The sequence below is a fragment of the Podarcis tiliguerta genome (assembly GCF_965153285.1).
Source record: "Podarcis tiliguerta genome assembly, chromosome: 6".
NCBI lineage: Eukaryota > Metazoa > Chordata > Lepidosauria > Squamata > Lacertidae > Podarcis > Podarcis tiliguerta.
In genome coordinates, this window is record NC_139539.1 from 31,823,341 (window position 1) to 31,849,188 (window position 25,848).

Sequence of the window (25,848 nt, forward strand, 5' to 3'; positions counted from 1 at the left end):
TTTGGTATAGGAACTGCAGTAAAGGTAAAGGTAAAGGTACCCCTGCCCGTACGGGCCAGTCGTGTCCGACTCTAGGGTTGTGCGCTCATCTCACTTAAGAGGCCGGGAGCCAGAGCTGTCCGAAGACACTTCCGGGTCACGTGGCCAGCGTGACGAAGCTGCTCTGGCGAGCCGGCACCAGTGCAGCACACGGAAACACTGTTTACCTTCCCGCTATAAAGCGGTACCTATTTATCTACTTGCACTTAGGGGTGCTTTTGAACTGCTAGGTGGGCAGGAGCTGGGACCGAAAGACGGGAGCTCACCCCGCCGTGGGGATTCGAACCGCCGACCATGCGATCGGCAAGCCCTAGGTGCTGAGGTTTTACCCACAGCGCCACCCGCGTCCCTAGGAACTGCAGTAGTATAAGTCAAATGTGACACCGATGAGTAGTAGTTGGGGTTTTTTAATCAGAATTCTTTAGTTCCATAAAAGCTGAAGAGCTCAAAAAGAAGGATTTAAGCCCAGTTAAAGACCTGGGTTTGATATCTGTTTCTGCTACTGTGTCATCTGAATGAGTCAGCAAATGGAGGAGAAGAGGAAATCCTTCATTCACCTAATACAAGCTGAATTTCTTAATCTTTTGTTTGTATGGTAAATTCTGAAATGTAGATACTGTTTCATCTAACATGAATGTTTCAGTTGTCCTAGAAATAATCTGCAAAACCTCCTAAGTGCAATACTAATGCAAGTGAAAATTAAACATTTTCTTGGCGCTTAGGGGGAATGTGTCTTGTGTTCTATTGTAGTATCTTTTGGCCACTTCAATCAGCCTTTAGAGAATCTTAGTTTTCTGGCTCAAGCCGCAACTGCAGCTAGGGGAAGAATGGGCTCTCCAAAACATTGCTTGTAGACGCTGGTTTTACTACTTTGTGACCTACTATTTTCCTATATGTGTTTGGGTTGGAAATGAGGTCTGCCCCACCCCTGCTTCCATTAAAGTGTAGTGAAGACAAGGTGGAACAAGTTGCTTTGGAAAGCTGTTCCATAGAGATAGGTGTTCAGTAACAACTTGCAATGGGACTAATAGCTCCAGCACAAAAGGAATTGAATAAAACTCTTAGTAAAGAAAATAAACTTTACAGACTGCCAATGGAATAATATCATATCCTCACCATGCCAACTTGTTATAAAGTACTCCATAGGTTTTGCTTTCTCGTGCCTTGCATGCATCTCAGTTTTGGAATTATTTGTGGGGGGCATCTGTTTCTTGGGAAAACACCTGTTGAAAGTCTTGTGACTCTACTCAAACTAGTAGTCGGCCCATGACAATGGCTAGGTTTAGCAGGGGGTGATAACCCAGTGTTTCCCTTCCCTCACTTGTATCATTTGGAGGTCCGAGTACTTGGAAAACCACCAAGTACAACGGAGTCATGTTAACTACATCTTGTAAATCCAAAGAATTATGCAATTTCCAGTACTCAACAAATGAAGGGTCTACATATGGTTTTATAAGATAACCTTGATGAAGCCCCTAATATCTACTTTATATTTTCAGAGAAAGCTGCATCAGGTAAGTCTTTAAATATAAAGACTCAAATACTACAGAGTGTATGGTTATAAAAGCCAGTTTATTATTTAACGGCAGGGTTTTTCTGAGATAGATGAGTCCCCCTGAACCCAGTAATAATACAGGTCATGCTGCCCTTTTATTCTTCAAAACTTCTATTTTAGTTTGTGACTTGGATACGGACAATGAATGGAGAACCAGGGAAGCAGATTGCTTCAGATATTTGGGTGTAGGAAGGGGTTGTGCAACGGGGTCGGCCAGAGACCTGGAAAAGAAGCAATTTGTATTGGACTAAAGGAAGAAGAGAAAAGAAGTTCTAAGTTTCAGGGGTTGGCTGCAGAGACAGGCTTTCTGTTTAGAGATGGTGCTGTTGCTTAGGAACTGATGCCATTTTGGAACCTGCACCACCTACATGGTCCTACTGGCTTGCTGCCTCCCCGATCTGCGCATTTGTAAATAAACAGTTATTGCAAAATGCACCAGAATTCTCCATTGCTCTGTTATTCAAAAGAAAAACCGATCCTGCAAAGCTGCCCTGGAACCTTCACCACAAAGGGAAAGTGGGAGTGAAAACAATAACACCGACAGACATAAATAAACTGAAAACTGGCTTCCAGAAGTAGTTTGGTATCCTGGCTTGCTTGCTTTCTGAAATAAAGTTGGATTGCCATAAAAACATGTAGCAGAGTTCAAGCTCACTAACTGCTATTGCTCCCAAATGTAGTTCTTCTTGAGGAAGAGATGGAGCGAATATAAAACTCAGCTCCCTTGGCACCAAGAAGCTGCTAATTATATCAATTAAGCAAAACAAAAAAGCAACCACATGGCTCTCCTCTTTCTGCACTGTGTGATTATGGCTTCTTAAGCACTTTCTATTATGGTTTATACCTGGGATAATTGGGCAGATTAGGAGACAGGGTAGGCCAGTGCCAACTTGCTCCATTTCCACATAGACGTTGACATTTTTTTTCCTGCTGTGCTTCTCAGATCATGCTGCAGTTTCCATCACAAGCATCAATCCTACATTGGGGTGTTCGTGTCACATGGAGGAACTCAGACGAGGCTCTGAGATTTTTTCAAGTGTAATGCTAAACTGTAGCACCCAGTGAAGGGCCAAACCAATCTGCCAGACTATTCCCACCAATATTTTAACCCCATCGTCTTCAGTATAAGAATGTGTCCCAAGGTATTTATTTATTTATTGAATTTATATACCACCCTATACCCGCAGGTTCACAGAATAAAGGTACCGTGATTGTGCACAGAGAGCCAGTGTGGTGTAGTGGTTAAGAGCGATAGTCTCACAATCTGGGGAACCGGGTTCGTGTCTCCGCTCCTCCACATACAGCTGCTGGGTGACCTTGGGCCAGTCACACTTCTTTGAAGTCTCTCAGCCCCACTCACCTCACAGAGTGTTTGTTGTGGGGGAGGAAGGGAAAGGAGAATGTTAGCCGCTTTGAGACTCCTGAAGGGGAGTGAAAGGCGGGATATCAAATCCAAACTACTACTACTACTACTACATGCACTCTCACACATCACATCTTACATGTGAGGGCTCATCATTGAGCCCACCTAGTGACAGTGAAGGCAGGAAAACCAGGTGTCCCCTTTGGGGATCAAGCCTGCAACCATGGCATTATCAGCACCCCACTCTAACCACCTGAACTATCCAGTCGGGAAAATAAAGAGCCTTAGAATACAGTGGTACCTCGAGTTACAAACGCCTCAGGTTACAAACACTTCAGGTTACAAACTCTGCTAACCTGGAAGAGTTACCTCGAGTTGAGAACTTTGCCCCAGGATGAGAACGGAAATCGTGTGCCGGCGGCGCAGGAGCAGCAGCAAGAGGCCCCATTTGCAAAAGCACGCCTCTAGTTAAGAACAGTTTCAGGTTAAGAACAGACCTCCGGAATGAATTTAGTTCATAACTAGAGGTACCACTGTAATAGAATTGTAGATTTGTTGCAAGGTAGGAATGTTTTGCCCAACGTAGGGCTCCAACCCATGACCCTGAGATAAAGAGTCTCATGCTCTACCAACTGAACTATCTGTCTGACAACATATGGAGGGTCGCAGATAAAATCGCTTGCATTTGTTGGGACCTTCATTTGTTCTCAGAAGGTGCCATATGACCAACCGTATAACCTGGACATGTGAAAAAATTATTTCCCAGTCCACCCCCCCCCCCAATCTCAGCACTCATATCTATAGGTAGGATTGCAAACCCCTTTTTTTCTGGCAGGTAACTCACTTTTCCACATTAGCGTATCAACCATGTCAGGAAAGGATTTATCAGTTACATGCTTTGCCTGCCATGCAACTATTAAAATCACATAAATACTGACAGGAAGAAAATTGGAAATTCTAGCCATGCCATAGGTTTACTCCATTTCACCATTATTGAATTAAATATATTGTGTGTCTGGTTTTTAAGTCTTGAACCATAGTGAAGATTAATTTTCATGGCGTTTCTCATCTGTCTTGTGGCTAGACTACAGAACTACAAGAGAATACAAGTTTCTCATATAATCTTTTGCACTTCCCCTCCCCCCTGAAAAAAATTATGTAGTACAGTACAGAAAAAAAAATCTCTTTCGGGCTCTTCTACCATCCTATGTGTGGCTTAAAATGCAATAGGATCTTGAGTAAAAAAAACAATAACAACAGAACCTGCGTGCCTATACAGAAGTATACAAACAATATTATAAAGTCCCCAATGTGCTTTTTATTGACCTTGATTAGGAAGATTCATGACCCTGAACCCTCTCACTTAAGTACATGACTTGTTACATTTCCCTTAGTGAAAAGCCAAAGAACAGGGAAGATGGGTGATTGGTCCCAGATGTTCTATACAGTAGATATGTCTGTGCAGTTGGGCTGATAGGTCCCATATGTTAAATACAGTAGATGTGTCAGTACAGCAGGGAGACTGACAACAGTTCCCATATGCTGATTTCTCTAGGAAAGTCTGCATACTTATTTCTATAATAGACTTCAACGAACAGTCTTTTACAATAGGCTAACAGAGACACATAGAGTCCTGCTTCACTAGATATTCTTTTGCTCTGATGTCTCATTACTCTGAACCTGTTTATACACTCAGTTAAATTGGAAAATTGAATCTATCATAGCATCCCCCACTCATGGCCATTTTTTGTGGTAGACACAGTTTATTTTAAGAGAGTATTCCAGGCATATTGTTCAGGGGAGAATGAATAGGAGATGCCTCCCTCTCCCCCAGAAAGGTGCTATATCTCTGCTGTTCCTGAAAATATGAGCCTTAATTAACTGGGCAGATTCTTCTTTATTGTGAACATACTTCAAGATTGTGTTTTATGTCCTTTTCAAGAAAAAAAGATTCCTAAATATGAAGCACTCATACAGTCATACCTCGAGTTGAATGTGCTTTGGGTTGAGCGCGTTCGAGTTGCGCTCCGTGGCAACCCAAAAGTAATGGAGCGCGTTACTTCCGGATTTCGCCGCTCGCACATGCGCAGTCGCTCAAAATGACATCACATGCATGTGCGGAAGTGGCAAAATGTGACCCGCGCACGCGCAGACGTGCCGCCGCATCTTGTGTTCCATTCAGGATACGAACGGGGCTCCGGAACGGATCTCGTTCGTATCCCGAGGTACCACTGTACTTCATAGCTTCAGCTAATAATGCTATGAAAGCTGACTGGCCAATTGTGCTTTGTCTTTGTCAGGCAAATGGCTTGCCAATGGCCTAGAATGACTGATAGATGTCTTCTCAATGGGAGCTAATTGAAATGGCTGGAGAACCTTCTTGAGGGTTTCAAATGGAAGAGGTCACTAGAACCTGGAAGCGGAGAGTGCAACCTATAGGCATGTGAAGAAACTGCAGTTCAGAGATACACCTTGTGGTGCAGGATGCCTTTCTAGGGCAGGGTGGTCCAACGCAACCCTTGACAACACTTGATGCCCCATCTAGCCCTCACACTGTTTTCCCAAAGCCAGGTAAGTGAGGCGATTGGCTTTGGGAAGGAGGCAAGAGGGCTCTGACAGGGTCCTAGAGTCCTCCCTCCTCCTTACCAAAGCCTAAGTAGTACTTTCCCAGCTTTGGGAAGGAGGTAGGAGGGCTCTAGGATCCTGCCAGAGCCCTCGTGCCTCCTTCCCAAAGCCCAGTGTCCCATTTGGCCTCACTTCTTCCTAGCCCATGCACAGCAAGGCAGTGTGTGGCCTATGGGTTCTGTATCAAAGCACTCTTGCGGCCCACTTGGTATGAAAAGGTGGACCACCCTGCTCTAAGGATATGAAATGGATCTGCTACATGCTAACTAACTCACATTCTAGTCTGTCCTGTAGCTCCACAAACTAAACATTACAAAAAGTCTCCAGCCATCACTCCATCAAAAGGAAGCTAAATTCAAGGAGTACTGCCCCTGGAATTTCTCACCCCTAGGGCAAGTTCAAAGTTTGTAACAATACTTTCTTCTCACACAAGGCACAAAACTACACAATGGAAACCATGGGGCGCAGCTTCTAAGGCATAAAGCAGTTTCCAGTCAGGTTTCATCATTTTATTTAGCAATTGGCTACTATATCCTTTAGAATATAGAACACAAAAACATAGGAATGTAGAAAGCTACCTTATATAGAGTGAGACTCTTGGGTACACCCAGCTCAGTATTGTTTACACTGACTGCCAGTGGCTCTCTAGGGTTTCAGTCAAGAATCTCTCTCATCCCTGTTTGGATGGGGGTTGAACCCAAGACTTTCTGCAAGCAAAGCAGATGCTCTACCACTCAGCTATGGCTGTTCCTCAAGGAGGGCTGCTTTGCTTGTTTGTGGATTACTCTACAAGTCTGAAATTCACAATTACTTGATGGCTTCTTTTCAACTAGCTAGAAGGCTCACTTTTCTTGTGCTCCAGGAAAAGCTTATGCCTCATAAATTACCTTAACAATACTTAATGTGGCTTTGCCACAAAATCAGATCCATGCCAATAAATTATAAGTTGATGTTAAACACCCCAGTCTATTTCTGTTGCCTTTTATCCTTTAAACATTCAGTGGAAGATATTTCTTTCCTTTTCTTTTTTCTAAGAAGCAAAAGCACATTCTATCAAAAATGATTTATATGAAGCAATATTGCCCTTACAATGAGCTGTCACATTTCAAACAGATCAAAGGTGGCCTATGAAAGCGGGAACATGCTCTCAGGCTATGCTAATTCCAAAGTGATTCCTTTCCTTCCTTCCATCCGTCATCAGAATATATATGCTTACAACCGACTTGTCTGGTGGGGAAGGCTTCTCCTTTGTCAACATCAAAGCAACTGTCCCCGTGACTTCCAAGAAGTCACTCCTTGCATTTTAATGTTCCGCAATAATAATGATGATGATAATTACCCTATTCATGGGCTTAACATTTTTAAAGAGGTCTTTACTTTCTTTCTGTCTGCTTCCAAACTGTTTTTCCTAAAGACATGAGGAGAGGGTGGTGCACCAGTTCTATGGGTTGAGATGTTTCACTGGTTCTTTGCGAGCAGTGTAATAGAAGTCAATATGTTGAAGGACAGCATTTATCGGGCAAATTCTTCTGTCTTTCCTTCTTCTTTGAAGTCAGTGTTGGAATAATTTTGCAATATGGGGTGACAATGGAAAACAGCCAGCTGGAACAATGGCTTCTATTGCATCTGCCTCCCCTTGCTTGGATTAAGCACATGCTGAGGAACTGATAGTCGCCAATTGCTACCTAGATGACCAGTGTTACATGTGTTTAGTCTGGGACATGGCACTTTGGCCCATTTTCCTCCCTCACTTTTTTCCTTTTGAAGAAGTTACCTCAATTATATAAAGGTGGCACGGTTGCTGAAACATGGAAACACCTCAAACGGGCTACAAAGAATAGCCCACGTACACACACACACGAGCTTCTAAAGCACCCTTTATATAAGGCACACTCTATTTCCACAAGTCAAGGAACCCTCTGAGGAAACTTTCACTGTAGTTTGAGGGACTGCAGTCAGAAATTGTACATTTCTTATTCTTTATTAATGTATATTTTGCTCAATGCCAAAACAGCCTTCCACATATAATATTACCAAAGTTGGGCGCCATGCTACCATGATGTAACATGTAAACATATACATAACTAGAGTGATATGACTTTGTGTGTGAAAGATAAAATTGCCTTAAGGATCAGAAACACCATGCTCAGGAAAAGGTGGCTGAAAGATCTTGAGCTGACTTTTGAAGAGGGCTTCAGAATCTGCCATGCTTCAGTTCTGATACTCGCAAATGGGGACATATGAGATGGCATTCTAAGCATCTCTGTGGGATGTGCATTCGAAATGTTGCAGAAAACCAAGCTGCTTCCATTGTCTTTTATTTTCATTTGAAAGACAAGCCTCAAGAGTCTTGTCTGAGCTTTTAATCCAATCAAGCTCTCTTCTTTTTCTCACTCTTACTGAAAACGCAATAATTATAACTTATAGCACCTGCTTGCTTTGGAAGTCTTTGGTTTACTTTTGGCTGGCAGAGAAACAGAGTGTACCCATCTGCTTTAGGTAAGAGCTTGTTGTAACCACAATGTTGTTAATTAGCCTGACACACGACTCTCCTAGAGTGCGCATGGTATGCCCTTACCACACCTATAAAACTGCTGGTAGACGGACACTTTGCCAGGGAATCACGACTGAATCACTGCCTTAAATAAGGCCTAGCATCTGACATGTAGTTTAGAGTTTTTGCCATCAGGTGTAGATGTGCCTCTTCAAAGCCTCTCATTTTGTGCAGACTGCAAATGAGAAGAATGCAGACGAAAGGAAGCACAAAGGACTACTTCAAACTCTCTTGCCCTGCCTCACCCCATCATTAATAACTCTGTGCTGCTTCCTCCTCAGGCTTTTCTGTCTGCATCTCTTCAGAACAGAACAGTGTTGCCAACCTGGTGCCCTCAAGCCAGCACAGAGCTGCAAGTCCAAAACACCGAGGACAAAAGCTGCAATAGCAGGCGCTGGTTCTGCTTGCCAGAGGTATAAATGAGTGCTTCAGAACATATATGGAGCATCTAGGCAACATCTAAAACAGCCCTTGCCAACTTGCTGCCTTCCAGATGTTGTCAGACTACAATGTCCATCAGTCTCAGCCAACAAATGCTGAACTCCTGTAACTTTTTATACCACAAATGTTCACTTTATTTTTTGTCTGCTTTTGTTGTGCAAGTGGGCCCCACTCCCAGACAGCAAAAAGGCAATGACATTGTACAGCATCACAGAACACATAAAGTGGGATGGTTATGTGGACAGTCCGGTATCATTCCACCACTAATGCATTGTTATTGTACCAGTAACATGTTGCAGAATATACTCGCCAAAGAAACAAACAAACCCACATCAAAAAAAGTCTGAAGGGCCATCTGTTAATTTTGATATATTATGGCATCATAAATACAAACACCTCCTGCAGCACAGATTATGGGATTTCCCCCTCACCCCCCAATTTCAAACCTGTAAATATCACATGGAGAAACAATAAAGGCAATATTGTACAATTCTGCATCATCTACCTGTCCTGGCCTCCAATGTGCAAGCCTTTTAATACCCACACCGGTGTGGAATATTTTATGGAGTGCTGCTTGATTTCCAAGCAGTAGGTAAGTTAGCATTCTATGAAACGAAACACTTCAGGGCAAATGGAAAAACCACAGCCTCTAGGCAAATGTAAATAAACGATTCAGGTCCCCACTCAACTTGTAATGTTTGGAAGCCACTCGGCAGTGATCTATGGATGCTCCAGGTTGGCAATAAATATATAGTAGACTTGTGGAAAATTACTCATAGATTCTAAATGGAAGGAAATACAGACCTGGTCTTTCTTCTGATAAAATGACCAACCCTGGGAAGATACAGAAATAATAGAAGGGCATTTGACACAAAGCCAATTTGAATGAAGAAGTATTGGCAGCCCCAATGAAATCTGAGGAAATCAGCTTAGCTTCAGATATTGCTTAACGCACAAAGCAGCCTGCTAAGGGGGAAATTGTTTACTCAATGACTTTTCATCTCTCTCAAATCAGACCTAATTTATCCTAATAACTACTAGTCTAATGGGACTTAATGAGGGCAGGGAGATCTCCAAAGAGTGGTTTTCTCCCTCTATTAAATCTGGATGCAGGAAACAAATTGCCATTGTAGAGGGATTTTGGTTTCTTCTTTCTGTAGGGAGGATGCAATAAACATTCTTTCTCCTCCTGTGATGGAACTCCTATTTGGGGACTTCCCTGGCTTTTTTCTGGCCCATGTAGGACCAGTCTGGATAGTTAGCCTTGGTGAAGACTTGACGTTTTCATCCCCAAAAAAGTTTCTTTTTTGAGTTTCCATTGAAATGAGGCTGCATTTTAATGTTTAATGTTGTATTTTAATCTTGTTTTTAAAGTTGTATTTCAATCAGTTTGTTTTATATCGGTTGGTAGCTGCCCTGAGCCCGGTCTTGGCTATTATTATTATTATTATTATTATTAGGTCTGGCTTGTTTTCATCAGGTAAAATATCTGTATAAACTAGTTTGCATTAAAATTGCCTTCCCTTGATGTGTCCTACCCATTCCTGCAGATGCGATTTAACAGCTGTAGTGTGTAACACTGTTCATCAATAGCAACCTGACAGCAATACTCATGGGCATGGTGGCTTAAAACAATTTTATGAAAGTGGAATATTTGTGGCTATATCCATAGCGAGGTAGGGGGCGGATTATAGGTTATACCTCCATAAGATCATGGGTAGGCATTTGACTCAAGTTGCATGACCTGGAGGCAATTTTGACCATATGCAGTGGGAGTTAATGTTCAATCCAAATGTTATAAACACGGATGGAGTTCAGATGTGATATTCACTCTCGTTTCTATATCTTCATGCCCAACATCACAAACAAAGAGAGGATCTATGATGAGATCCATGTACTGTACTTGAGAAGACCACATATTTCGCTGCAGTGTGGTTCATGAACCACAGTGCCATTAGAAGTGGAAGGTCTAACTTCAACATATTAAAATGCATAACCTTTGGTATTTGATCTCAGGATTCTACTGAAGGAAATCATTTACAGCCCTTGTTTCTTATGGTTATTACGTCAGTGACTGGTGCTCATCATGCAACCACCATGAACAAAAGTTCCCAAGCTGGGTCAGTGTGAACTCTTCTGAGTTAAAACAGGGTAAATATGGCCAGTCTTGTTATGCTAAACAGACATCACAGGGGAAAGAATCATATTACCATATATATATTTTTTAGAAAAACATTTTTTGCACTACTACTGGTCAGACTAAATGTGGGGTTCTTTTTGCTAAAAGACATGCAAAATGCCAGAAGAACACCGGCAACATCATGTGGTCCCTCAATCAAAAATTCTAGAACATTCAAGGTATGAGACAATTTCAGGTAGTGCAGATGGGCCCTGTATTCCCAGGCTTAATCCTCCCAAAGTTAGGCCTTTCCACTCTGTCATTTTCCTGCAGGGTGTAAAAGCAGCAGCTGGCTACCCCAAAGAATGCCAACCAAATGGAAGCAAGGATGAGAGAACAAATACCCAGGTATGATTACTATTGCAATCATTCAGATATACGGAGACCTGAATAACGTTGGTTTAAAGACTTATGGCACACTGTTTCTCCTTTCCACAGTACGAGGTATATACTTATATGATTCACTTTGGTGGAAGAAAAGGATCTCTCCCCACAACAAATGCTAATTATTCAGTTTCAGCCAATACATTACTGCTCATTGTTGAGGGGGAGAGTACCGGTAGATGCTTCATGTGCTTGGATGCTCTCCAGACCACATGATTGGAGGAGAAAGTTCAAAATCACCTCTTTTGTATTGAAAGTGCACTTGCTTTGAAAGAGATCCTATAAGAATCTGACTTGGATTTCATTGGTAAGTCCATATTCCCATTTGCTTCGAGGAAACAGTTCCTGCAATAAAATCTTGTCCCTTTCAGAGAGCAAACTGCCTCAAAAACAAAAGAAAATGGTCATTCTCAGGGACAGCGAAAGCTCATATGTCCCACAGCTAAAATGCAGTCACCTCTGGGCTGGATGGTTTTAACAGCACAGCTGTGCGAGGGAGGAGGGAAAGGAAATTATGATGTGGAGAGCTGTTTGAATTAGGAATCACAGAGGGATTGTACAATGAATGGCACTGCATAATGACTTGCCATGGAACTAGGCAAAGCATCTGTCATTAGGAAAATTATCTTTTAACATCTCCGAAGATCATGTTTATTCATCCCAAAGGTAATACCTTTGTCCATGTGCATTCTCTATTGGCCTCTTATGGAGGCTTATAACTCAAAGACTAGATTGTTGAGTGACAGCATTAAAAAGCAATTTCATCAGAACATGGCTGTTACAGGGTGCTATCAGACAGTGGGTTTTGCAAGTGTCATGCTTGCAGATTGAGTGCCCTACACTAGCAAGCCACATGGGGACTAATCTCTATACTAAGAATTCCTAACACCAGCAGGATTAGTGACATGAGGGAGAACAGCACAGTACAAATTGGTGGTGGCAGCACAGCCCTACTTTATATTTCGCATTCCCTGCGATAACACACTTTTTAGCATTGGATTGGAACAAATGGTAATTTAGGTTCCACAGATAGTCATTTGCTGCAACTGAGCATTAAAGAGTGGGTTTTCATGGGGAAAGTGCTGGGACATGAAAAAGAAAAAGTGCTCAGACGGTGCGCTTTAAAATGCAGACCTGCTACTAGAAAGCATGGGGCAAAGGTAAGTGGATGAGCCCCAAGACTAGGTGTCAGGGTCATATTTCTCTTCTGTTGAAACAGCTTTGTTGTATCCTGGTTCATTTCCAAACTCAATCAAAGTCCTGATACTTACCTTTAAAGCTCTATAAGGCTTGAGGCCCAGGTATCTTTTGGTCTAGCTTCCTCCATACCAATCTATCTACTGAGATGTTTTTTAAGCAGATGGGAGTAATATGTTTTATTCCACTGTGTTTCTTGTACTTTAAGGTGATTCCAGGTGACCTGTTTATTGGGCATTCATCCTGATCTGCTGTTGAGGTTAGTGATGTTGAACCAAAGCAGGTATTATCACACATTTCCCAGTGCATTTTGCCATCCCTTTCCTTATCACAAAATGTCCAATATTTTGGGGGAACGAACTTGACGACATGTAATGGAAGCACCCTTAATGCTGTGTGTAACTCGTTGTGTGACAGAACTATTGCTGCCCCGTGGCCATTTGGCTCCAGAGTCTATGAACCTTTTCTGTGTTTACAAACTAAGGATAGCATTTCATGCTTCTGCTCAGTTGGGCTCTAGTCCATGAAAGCTCTAGTCCATGAAAGCTCACAACCGTTCAAGTGCTAATCCTGATCCAAGAGAGAACTCAGATAGAGTGGCAACCACATCTTTCTGCACTCCTGCTTCCACCTTCCTTTAGCTCAAATTCCGCACTATTATCTTTTTCAAGGAAAGAAATGGAACCATGGATTTAGCCAACCGAGGTACTGCAATAAGACATAAGGCGGTATTAGGAACATAGGAAACTGCCTTATAACAAGTCAGACCATTGGACATCTATCTCAGTAATATCTAGTGGCTCCAGGATATCAAATACAATTCTCTCTTAGCCCCACCTGAAGATGCCAGGGATGAAACCTGGGACCTTCTGCAAGCAAAGCAGACATGATCCTTCAAAAAGTTTTTTTTACGAAACGCTTCCAAATATTTGTGTCCGTTTGAAAATTACCTCCCAGTTCTAAAATTTCTGGTGCTTTGTACCATATTCTTTTCTCTAGCACCTGCTCACAAGACGGGAAGCCTGCCCTAAAGATTCCTATGAAAACCTTACTGGATTTTTTGGAGGGGGAAATGTGATGCCTTAGTGGTAGAGCATCTGCTTTGCATGCAGGTACCAGGTTCAGTCCCCAGCATCTCATGGTTGGGCCGAGAGAGATTCCCATCTGAAACCATGGAGAGCTATTGCTAGTCAGTGTAGGCAATGCTTAGTGAAATGGACCAATGGTCTGGCTCAATCTAAGGCAGCTACCTATGTTCCCATTTCACCCCAACCACTAAAAATATTCTTGTTTAGACAAGCCTACTCAGATGCTTAGAACGCTGAGGTAATTCTATTCTGTTTTAATATTTTAGTATGTTTCACAGGTGTGTTTTTTAACCAATCAAGTGGCGTACAATTTTTTTTGAAATAAAATAAATAAATAAAACAAAGTATTGAATAACACTTGTTTCAGAGATCCCATAACAGCTTAAAGGGACAATCCATTAGGACTTACAGTGACTGAAGGTTTGGAAGATCCCACAGAGCTTCTGCTGGGATACGACTGAGCTGATTGTTCTGTAACATCCTATAAGTAGAAGGGGAAAAAATGACAACTTTAAAAAATAACCCTCAACAAAATGGGGTATACAGAATTCCACCCCCCCCCTCCCCAAACAAGATTTCAGAATACAAATGCTGTTCAAAGCCCAAAACCTTCCATTAACAAGGGAACAGGGCTGCTGAATACAGTTCTAGGAATGGCATTCCAAAGCCCATTTGTCCTGAAACCGCAGACTTCATTGCTTGCATGGATTGTGGGACTCTGGCAGAAATGTAAACCTGTCAAGGGCTAATGTTTTCTCAATGTAAAATCTATACAGTGTTACCTCGGGTTAAGTACTTAATTCGTTCCGGAGGTCCATTCTTAACCTGAAACTGTTCTTGACCTGAAGACCACTTTAGCTAATGGGGCCTCCTGCTGCCGCATGATTTCTGTTCTCATCCTGAAGCAAAGTTCTTAACCCGAGGTATTATTTCTGGGTTTGTAGTGTCTGTAACCTGAAGCGTATGTAACCTGAAGCGTATGTAACCCAAGGTCCCACTGTACAAAGTAGCACCACGATTCCTGTGACTTAGTATATCCAGGTGAACACCTGGAATTAATTGGGAATTAGTTTAGGGGAAAGGCCACTCTGTTCATAATTATTGTTACTTTTTACATAGCACCATCAGTGTGCATGATGCTTCACCGGGTATAAAAGGACACATATCTGCCCAAGCAACTGACCATTTAAAATCTGACACAGGAAAAGCGATAGAAGAGCATGATGTAAATTGAAACCAGGATAAAGAGGGAAGTAATGAGAGATTGTTTCAGTTCCCTGTGCTTAGGCTTAGGTTTAGTTACAGGTGCGACACAGAATGGCATGGAAACTAGGCATTATGGAAAAGGTGGCTTCTGAGGGGGGATCTGCAAGAAATAGCATGCAGGTGTCTGGGAGAATATATGCATTCCTTTTGTGGAGAATAGAAATACTGTGAAATTTCATTGGAGTTCTGATATTATATTACCATAATGGTTTTTATTCTGAAGAGTAATTTTAGGCCTCTTTACATGAGTTTTTGGGACACCTCAGAAAAGTGAGAATGTCTTGCACAGATCTGAGCAGAATCACCCATAATGTTATGCCTAGGGATGGATGCAAGATTCTGAATATGCACACTAGTTCCGATAAAACCCCAAATAAGGGCACTCAATTTCAAAACTGCTAAAAGTATCTCATATGTCATGTGTTCTGCCCATTTCGTACTTCTCTACTGCTACAAAAGGTTTCCTTGAGGTATCTGGAGCTGATCTCCACAAACAGGAAAAATCATGTAGTAAAGTCCTTCTGGGACTGTACGCTTCAGGCTTCAAACATGGAATCACATTTTTTATGCAACCCTCACATTAAACTTTCTGCAGGCAGAAAATTGCACAACAGAGAGAAAGGTTCCAGCCAAAAAATCTCCCTCATGCATGAATGCAGGGGCGTAGGAAGGGGGGTGCAGGGCGCCCCAGGTGTCATCCTGAAGGGGGAGTGACATTTGGCGCAGCCCCCCCGCCCGCAACTTCCCCAAGCGCAGCGAGCGGCAAAGTGGCAAAGCAGCTGCTGCGGCTCTCCCCCTTTCCCCGGCTCACTGTATGCTTCCAGGTCGGGGGGGGGGCGGCCCCCGGGGAGGATTGCGCAGCTGTGCCGAGATCAGCCCCATGGGCAGATCACCCCGCCCCCGGGTGCACAGCATGTGTGCCACTCTGGGTGCCAGAGCACCCAGCTCTGCCACTGCCTGGCTTCACAAGCTCTGATGATCAGCTGATGTTGGGGCATGCGCCATGTGCTGAAAAAGATTCCGTACTCCTGACTTTAGAAAAGTATTATTATTATTATTATTATTATTATTATTATTATTATTATTAAATGTACAGAACTTAGAACTTGGACTGTTCTAGTAAGCCTTTATGGAGATGCATCACAGCTCAGTTGAAAACCACATACTTGAATGTAGAAGGTTTGAGGTTCAGTGCCCAGTATCACCAGGTAATGCTACAACACACCCACAGCCAGTCAACATAAATAGTACTGTGTTAGATTGGCCAATGGTCTGACTTCCTACAAAGCAGCTTCTTATGGAAATGGTAGAGCACAGAAGGTACCGTCTTCCACCCACCTCTTTCTTTATTGCACTGGCTTAGCATGTTATGAACAGCCAGGGATAAATGACAGACGTCACAGTCAAAAGGAGTAGTAAAGCTGCACTGTGTGGGGCCAGGCAGCTCATTTCTCTTTTTGGAACAATGGCTCTAATCACAGGGCTCAGTGGACATGCTGCAGTTTACACTGGGAGTAGCCTGCCAGCCCCACTGCTTTCAGTAAACATCTCTGACTAATGATAGTAATTTGCATTTACCCAAGTAAACACTAGAAGCACAACGTGGACAGTGCAGGTCCCTAGGGTGCTGTGTTTTCTTTCTTCAGTACAAAACAGCAGAGGACAAAAGGTGATTCCCAAGAAAAATACTCATCGTCATATTAAAGAACACCCAAATGAAGACAAACAATCAAACATAGTTTCACAGATCTAGTATATATGAAATGTAAGAAGAACCCGACTGGATCCACTTGCTATAACTATGCCTTTTAAATATATTGAACAGTGATACAGAATTATATATAAATAGCAAAGTTGCTGAATGTGATCCAGATAATAAACACATGGAAGCAAAATATTATAAATTAAACAAATTCAAGAAAACTCTTTAACAAGCTCATTGACAGGTTAACAGGTTGCTTTATTCATGAGTGATCATGGGGGAAATGGAGATGGGAGGCACCAGCTGGGAAACCTCCAAGGGAAGCCCCCAAGGGGCTCAGAGCCAGAGGATTGGTGGCAGAACAATGATGAGTGGTCAGAGGGAACAGAGTGGAAGGAGGAGGTGTTGGAAGCTGAAGATGTAACATGTGTTAGTGAGCAGGGAGAGTCTGTGGCAGAGAGCAGTCCAGCACCAGGGGCAGAAGAGGAGGCTGGGGAAGAGGGGGGCCAAGAGGTAACAATGAGTGAGGTTGGTGATGAAGCCAAGCAGTCTCCCCCTCCTGCTCCAACCAGCTCCCCTCCAGTCTGGTCTCCCAGAACCAGAAGAGGTATGAAGAGGGCAGAGTAAAGACAGGCAAACTGAAGGAGCCTCAGATTGCTTGGGAAGGAGCTGGGGAGGAGATGACTTCGGGAGCTGGGTGAAGGCAGAGACCTTCAGTCCTCACAACTGCCATATTGGGGCAAGATCTACTGAGAAGAGTTGCTATGCTCATTTGGCCTGGCCTCCTAAGCTGTTTTTTAAAAAAATAAATAAATATTATTTTATTCTTATTTATTCATCAAAAGATCTCAGCGCAGTTCACCAGAGAGTTAACTCAACTGACACTGTGTGAATGATTGCTGACCTGCTACTGACCACCCGTCTTGATAGCTGTTCAGGAAACCCTGGTACTGCTGGAACCTCTATCTTGTGTGCAAGTGATACCATAAGCACCAACAGTCACACCTGAACATGAAAACAGGGGGAAGCAAGTTGTACCTGCAACAAAACATTGCTATGTGGTGCACTCCCTGTTCTTGATTCCTGCAACTCCATTGCCTGCTGCATGCAGGCATGGTTCGTATTCATGTGCATATGATAGCAAGGTTTCCAGTGGGACTCTGGTGGGTGTGGGTGTGCGCACGCTTGTATGCACATTTGTATGTGTAATAGAGGCAGGGCAGGGCTCTGGGGCTGATCCACTTCTCCTTGGAGAATGTCTCTGTATGTTTATTTGCTCCCTTTGGTTTTAATGATTGAGCAAGATGAAAGGGAGAAAGGTATAGATCAAGGGCTGCTTGCCCGCCACTCCAGGGAGGGATTTAAAGAGACAGCATCGATTCATGTGTTTCCCCATGCCTTCTGGGGAAAGCCATTCATTTAATCATAGGAATGCTTTCCCACACAGCCCCACATCTGAAGCAGCCTCTCCCGCCTAATTGACTGACACTCCGTGAAGCCTATCTCAATGACTCCTTGCATGTAACAAAAACATTCTCACCCGAAGCTTGGAGTTGCTATTCTGCCTGAACTGCTCTTCTTCTCCGCACCCTCCCACAGAACAGCATGTTGTGCATATACAATTACAATTCTTCTTGTGCAACACATTTTAACTAATCAGTTGGGAGGGGGGTGTTTGTTGTTTTATTGCGAAGGTTTCCTCTCCTCCACCTCACAGATTCTCTATGCCTGAAAGCTCTCGCATGAAAAATTACTACAGAACCAGGTTCAAAAACCTGGGTTTGTTCACATGACCAAATTGGCATGTTGGAAATGTAGGGATGAAAGGATCTGTATGGTGAACTGCTGACATGACACTGTACAATCAGACTGAATTATGGGTGTATAATGGGTTCTACATATTGAAGTAATACCTTACATATTGAAATCCCTTGTTGCTAAAAATTAAACTCAATGTGAAGGACTGCCAGGGATTTCCCCATTTCCCCCTTAGGCTTCCCTCCTGTGTGGATGCAGGACCGGGGGCCCCATCAGCTGTGCTTGCTGGTGAAAAATGACTGGGTGATAAACCAGGTAAGGAACAGCTGGGGAGAGGCTCGACTGTTGAACATGACATTTCAGTGTTCCTTATGACTAAGGAACAACAGAAGGGCTGGGGTAGAGAGGGCCTGCTCCCCTTTCTAGTTGACCTGAAGTCCAGCAGAGAGAAGTTGCTAGGAAGGAACAGGAGAGGCTGGCAAGCTACAGGGTGAGGTTTGAGGCCTCAGCCTCAGCCCAACTGGTGTCCCAACAAGGAACTGGGGGGGGGGGAGGGTATATGAAGCAACACTGGGTCCCTAATAAACAATGTGTGCAAGAAGAGAGGGACTGGGTACAGGAACACCGGGCCTTTTGAATACCCGCCAGTTACCTCAGTTGTGGTGCTGATGATGCCAAGGTCACAGGTTTGGTCCCCATACAGGCCACATATTTCTGAATTACAGGGGGTTGGACTAAATTATCCTCAGGGTCTATGATTCTATGATGTACCCCTGCTCATGGAAGCCCAACACCCTGCAGAACTGAGTACTGGTGCACCAGGTGATGGAAGGGCACACAAGCGCTCTGGGCAACCCCACAAACGGAAAGCTGCATTAGATGTTTTGACATGCTGGAGCTGGGGTAGGTGGGGAGAGGGAGAGACAGGCAAAGCTTGTCCCACATGCTGTTTTCTGGATGTTTTAATTTGCATTCCTTGCCTGGGGCACCTTGGGCTGGATGAAAGTAGGAGCCTTCCCGCAACCCCTACTTGGTGGTTTTTCAAGCCTCGTTCCAACAAGCCGCTGGAGAGATTCACCTCTATGTCCCATGGTTTCTCCTCAGCTTGCGCCCTCCCTCGTTATCCCACAGCTCCAAAAAAGGTGAAATAAGCAAAAGTTGGTTCTGTGTGCTCTCACGGAAGCAGAGTGGCACTTTAGACTTCAAAGAATTGCAGCTACACCCACTTGCCTAGCAGTAAGATCACTCCTAGAGCAGCACCCACTGGGCCATTACAGGGAAAGCCTCTCACCAGGCTCTCAGCAGGAAACACTAAATCAAGCATGCACTCTGTGTGGATAGAAGCATAGCATATCGCTGCAAACAGGACCAACCCTACCAAGAAGCAACATGAAGTAGTTTGCTTCAGGCAGCAGATTTCAGAAGGCATGCTGTTTTCCTGGCTTTCATCTCCCTCTCACTGGAGAAAAATGTTTCTGGGCATCATGTTACTTTTTGCTCGAAGTGCAAAAGCATCTAAGACCCCTAACCTGTCTATAACCTGGCAAAGAACTCAGATTCAACAGGGAAATGTTGGAACAGTTTTATGGAGTGGCTTGCCGCTCCTTGGATCTTATTGTTTTAGCTGTTTTAATTGTTTTAATTTTAATAGAATGTTTGCCATAGCATGGGCTGCACATGTGGGGGTATAAATTCAATTGCGAAAATAAAAATGGTTATAACATGGCAACATCCTTTACTCTGTGGGTAATGGAAGAGCAACCTTTCTAGGCGGGATGTACATTGCAGCTTCTCCATAGTCCTCACTTCCCACCACCCCCTGCTAAAAAAGAGAGAAATATTTGCTGGTCATTCCCACATTGGTTGGGATAGACTGAAGTGGTGGTGGTAGGCTGCTTCAGACTTCCCCTATTGTGTAGAATTCTAACCACACATGCGGAGAGGCTATGGGGCCAGATAACATGGATGCAATGGATGGTGAACAGCTAGCAAATGTGGCCCAGTTCTCTCCTTTATTGCTTGAGTTACTTAAAGGCCAAAATAAGGCTCATCCCTTGTTGAGCATAGGCAGGGAACTTCTGCCTCCTAGCTGGGCACTGTACCTGTGATAATCCCCATGGAAATCCAGCCACATGGACAACATAACCTGCATTTATATCTCATGCTAGTTCTGACCAGCCGTGTGGACTGGCAGAATAGAGCAGGGGGATATGCCTTTAGACTCTTGGAATGAGAAGCACAGGAACAGTATGGACATGAAGATAGGGTCACCTGCATGTTTTCCTTGGCGATACACGCCCCATACTTCTCAGATGATAAATCCTTCATGTTGAAATGAAAGCTATAATGCTCAATCCTTTTGTTAATATGGATGCCCAAGTTGTGTTCCTGCCAAGTGGAGTGAAGCTAAGAGGTAGGCTTCTACTTCATCACTAGCTCACAGGATTGCTTTGGATGTACCTGAGGATGCCCAAACACAGATTTCCGTGCCACTTGAGATTGCCACAGTTCCTCTGTGCACTATGCCTCCAGCCTCAGAAAAAGAACTCAAGCAATGCTTTCTTCTGATGCCAGCAGAGTTTTTGCTACTACTATTATTACCTGCAGGAGGTGCTGTTTTAGTTTCAATGAGACCTGCATACTTCCAACATTCTTAGCTATTTCACTGGGAAGCGCTCCAATGTAAACTGATAAAAAGAGGCATTCAGAGCCCATGAGTTCCCTGAGCATAGTGTTGCCCTTGTTGAAACAGGGTGGGTTTGCTGTGGTTTTCTTGGTTTCTTTGATTCGGTGCCTAATGCAGACTGTGGATAAAGCAGCAACTCATCTCTAAACCCAGGGATTTAGGGCAGGATTCTTTAGAAGGCCTAGTAAACAGCACTGCACTCTCTAATCCCGGGAGCAGGTTACTACCTGCTTGGTTCATATAAACTTTGTCGGCTACAGCGATTTCACATTGTGGTTGAGTTCCAAACATGCCCTCAGGACTGAAATGTTTATTGCAGAAGAGAAGGGATTGTAAAATATCTCCTTGGAAAAAGGGAAGATGAAGAACTGAGAACCTAAATAAACACTCGCCAGAACCGGATTGCTGTTGCAAAATCATTAACAAATGAAAATAAATAAAAAATACACCATAATATTGGGGGGTGCATTTCCTATTATGGCAATCACAGCTGACCAGAGGAAATGATATCCAATTCAGTTAGCCTGTCCTGCAGTGATTGCTATGAATGAAGTGTTAATGCAGGGCAAGTACCAGGGACAGAGCTATTTCAGAAAATGAGAGATCACAGAGGTGTAGCTATAAGTTCAATCCCTTTGCATTGATTATGGACTAATAAAGACCATATAAAGCAATTGGCAATGTATATTATAGGCTCCATACAAATGCCTACCAAGCCAAAATCACAGTTCTGGTTCCCTTGCCATTTCTTTCCACCCACATCCTACAAATGCAGTCAAGAATGAAAGTCAAAAGTTGAGATACTGTCCACTGTTATTTGGGGCTGAATAGAAGTCATTATCAAGAGCCACAAGGATTTCTTAGCACAGTGTATAGAGAAATCCCTGCCACTACAACTGATACATCATCACAGTGAAGAAACTAGATGAGGAAATGAAGGAGACACGAATAACTTTAAACACTGTGTTGTCCTTGTATGAATTGCTGACAAATAAAAACAGAAGAAAAATAACTTGAAATATATTGATTCAAGAGCATGCAAGTGTTGAAATTAAATACCCTAGAGACAATGGAATTCCAGTGGTGTATTAGGATTTGAGCAGTTATTTAGCAGCCCTGAACATTTTGCAGCTGCTCGGATGGCAATCTCCCACAAGCATGATTTGGAAGAAATCAGATAGAACCCAGATCCAAGGAACATTTGGTACATAGCATTTCTGGGATGATATTTATAATGGTCTCTAATACATGGGAATTCAAGCGAACCACATATTCACAGGGATGGACCCCGTGACCTAAATGCCTGTTTGGAGAACAAGCATAAAGCAGTAAACTGAAGAAATTGTAACTTACAAAATCTTTAAATTGTAGAGGCCAGAAAATGCTTTCCCTGGAATCTTAGAGAGTTGATTTCCAGATAGGCGCCTGTAATAAACAAAAGAGACATGGTCAAGATAACAAGATAACATATTTGAAAGTCTACTAGTGCCTTTTGTAAGGAAAAGGCATCTAGCTCAGGAAATCCTGAGCTAGATACAGCTTTGTGAGCAGAACCAACAGTCATTTCAGGAAGAAGGTATTTCTAAAACTGCTGTGAACAATTCTATATGTTCCTCTCGTCACTATTCATACTAGCCACATGGAAGGCAGTATCCGGTATCAAGGGGCTACTCTTGGCTTTATAGCTAAGGTTTCATTGGCTGAGTTTGCACATAAACCCATATTGCTCTTCCCGGGGCATGTCAGTAAAGCCAAGGTTTGGCTTAGAATGTTGTCCAAAGCCAGGATTGTGGTTTCCTTAACCATAGTCTATAGCCAAGTTTTGCTCATATGGTTAAGGAGGAGAGACCTGAACAATGACCCTCTTATCAAATAACATGCTAAACCAAACCCTGGCTTAACTGCTGTCCCATGCTGAGCTGAGCCCTGAGAGAAGCAAAGGTGGAGTGAGCTCTTATCTGGGAGTTGGCAGGGGGTTGGACTCGATGGCCCTTGTGGTCTCTTCCAACTCAATGATTCTATGATTCTAAGATATTACAAAGCTGCCCATTGCCTGGGGCAACCCAGTCAGATGGGCAACATAAGAACAACAACTCATTTTAGTTTGAATGCCATAAAAATGTGTTCTTATGGGGTTATGATTTGAGATATTCATAGAAAAAATATTTCTTGAAGCCTGGGATAGCTGAAAAGAGTTTCCATGTTCAGAGGCAGTATAACAGATACTGAGGACAAACCAGAGGTGAGGGATGTTGCCTTTCCTCTCTTCTAGTAAGTTTCTCAGAGGCAACTCGCTGACTAATTTTGGAAATAGAATTTTGGCCTAGGTAGTCCTTTCAGTCTGATCTAACAAAGCTCTTCTTGTGTTTCTAAGAGTCTGCAGACTTTCTGGAGTCATCCAAATACAATGACATGGACATAATACCAGTCACTTTTCGTCCGTTTAAAGTATGATTGCTTTTGTGAATGCATTTATGCACATAAGTATACAAGTGCTGCATGTCTCTCTCCTTCCCTGGGATTTAAAGAAATGGCGCCCATAATTAGTCCTATAAAAGCATAAAGAGTACAGGGTCATCTCTTTAATATACAGGAGCAGGTTTCAACCTGCCTTCCTTATAGTACATCACCAGCTGCCTTGCAGTCTCTGCTTACTGTCACTCCGGGACTCTCTAACTTTTGATATTGCTTCTTTGGATTGATTTCTGCTCCCCTGAAGGGGATGGTGTTTCTGAGGCGAGATGAGACAAATGGTGGTCACGCAACACATTTTGTTTTATCCTCCTTTCTGTGCATTTTCTATAAGCTGCTATTTCCTGGGGACTAGAAGAAGAGGAAGAAGAGTTTGGATTTGATATCCCGCCTTTCACTCCCCTTCAGGAGTCTCAAAGCAGTTAACATTCTCCTTTCCCTTCCTCCCCCACAACAAACACTCTGTGAGGTGAGTGGGGCTGAGAGACTTCAAAGAAGTGTGACTGGCCCAAGGTCACCCAGCAGCTGCATGTGGAGGAGTGGAGACGCGAACCCGGTTCCCCAGATTACAAGACTACCGCTCTTAACCACTACACCACACTGGCTCTCTAGATTTCTAACCCCTAGAAACCTGAACTGTTTGTGTAGTGTGCCAAAAGAGCACCCACATAAGTGAGGGGATGCTTGAGACTGTCACCTGCATCTTTATCTTTCTATATCCTAGTTAGTAACATGAGGTGAGGAGCGCTGCTCTGACGGTTACCTTCCTCCACACACAGACAGTTTTCCAGAGGCTCTTGTGCCTTGCACTGAAAAAGAAGGGATGAAGCACTGAACTCAGAATGGGAGGGACAGACAGGACTCCGGTAGACTGTGTGTGTGCGTACACGCTCCTGTATCATCAAGTATATAGGGAAAGTTTAGTTTGTTGTGCTTGCCCTTTCGTGGGGGGAGGGGAGCTTGAGTCGTGTGCCTAGTGTAATATGCTTTTACCACAAACCAACAGGGAGAGAGGAGCTATGCCACTGAAGCTGTCAACACTGGTTTCAGTTCCCTATCATTAATCACTCAGACTATTTAGCCCTGTATATCCTGACACAATAGCATTCTGTGCACAGGGTGTCACCCCCACCCCACTCCCATTGCATTTCCAGTGTTTATTGTCAATCAGCAAAACCCATTCCTGCCCAGTTCCACTTAGTTTCTTTGCTGACTGCAACTTTCTCACACAAACATCCATCTGCCTGATTCTCCCCATCAGAGGGAAGACAAAGTTGTATGCCTTGGCTCAACAAAGTCACTTCCATTTTGATGACTGAAGTGACAAGTGGATATGTTCTCGGCTTCCAGGTCTGTGTCGTGGTCTCTGTATTATGCTCCTCCACGACTCTGCTTCATTAGGCATTTTACGCCCCCCTCTTTCTGTAGACAGCTTTCCAAGAGGTACACACAACTGGTCTGCCATGTACCCTGTGAAGTAACTTCAGGGGACGTAGACAGAAGCATTGGCTGGAATTCAACGCAGCGTTAAGTGGGAGATGCATGAGTGGAATGAACTCTTCTGGTGGGGATTTAGAACAGATTTAGAGCAACAACTTAATTGAATCATGCCCACTTTTTGTGAGGCGGAAGTCAGTCTATGAATCCATTTCCACATGGAAAAAATAAAAGAAGTCGCTATCCTCTCATACCCCAGGTTTCATCCATCCCAGTATCTGTTCCTTTGATTAAAGAAAAGTGCCAGCCCAACAAAGTTCAGTAAAAACTGCTGGTTCTGTTTGTGTGGTTATTCTTCTTGTGACATTTCAGCCTGAGTATGACATTCTTTCTCTTAAGCATACAACGTTTCAAATAATTTTTGAAGGGGAAATTTGGAATAAATGTAAAAAACAAATATGGACCGGTATTTTGATGATGATGTAGTCATGTGGACACTGCTAATCGCTCATGGACATGAGCAGTACTGGTTCCATCTGGAAGCACTCCTCGAATTTATTTTTAAATTATAGTTGTTTGCAGGCTGTGTGCTCCCAGTCCTCAGGGCACATATCAACCTTGATTGATAAAATGACTGTCACCCTTGCATTGCATCTACCTCTTCCCTTCTATTTTGTAGGATGCAATACAGCACTACTGGTTTGGATCAGCTAATGTGAAATGTAGATCTACGGGGTGGGAGCCAGATAAGATCTAAATAAACCAAACATTTGGAAGCAGTATAAACAAATTATTTAAATGCTGCACACATGACTTTGTCACATATCACCTGTTTCTGCCATACGTATCACTTTGCCTCAGAATTGGGAAGGGAATGCTAAACCAAAAGGCCATATAACCTCATTATGCTTACAGTTCTTCTAGAAAGCGCAGGTGGTGGAAGTCCCCAGGCAGCAGCTCACTGATGTTGTTCATGCTCAAATCACTGAGAAACAAAAACAAAGAAAAGGGGGGGGGGAATCAGAGTTTGGATCATTTGCAATACCCAAGTAAAATATAAATTTATAGGACATAGTTCAGCCTGCAAAAAAAACTATCAAAA

The 25,848-nt window shown here is 43.3% G+C and overlaps 1 protein-coding gene across 1 annotated transcript in view; it reads right to left on the reverse strand.

Moving 5' to 3' along the window:
• Positions 1 to 25,848, reverse strand: part of LGR6 (leucine rich repeat containing G protein-coupled receptor 6) — a 135,664-nt gene that overhangs the window by 51,943 nt on the left and 57,873 nt on the right. Inside the window, exons 2-4 of the mRNA XM_083444329.1 lie at positions 25,660 to 25,731; positions 22,191 to 22,262; positions 13,835 to 13,906 (exon numbers count right to left, since the gene is read on the reverse strand). Coding sequence (XP_083300455.1) covers positions 13,835 to 13,906; positions 22,191 to 22,262; positions 25,660 to 25,731 — 216 coding nt within the window. The remainder of the gene's footprint in view (positions 1 to 13,834; positions 13,907 to 22,190; positions 22,263 to 25,659; positions 25,732 to 25,848) is intronic.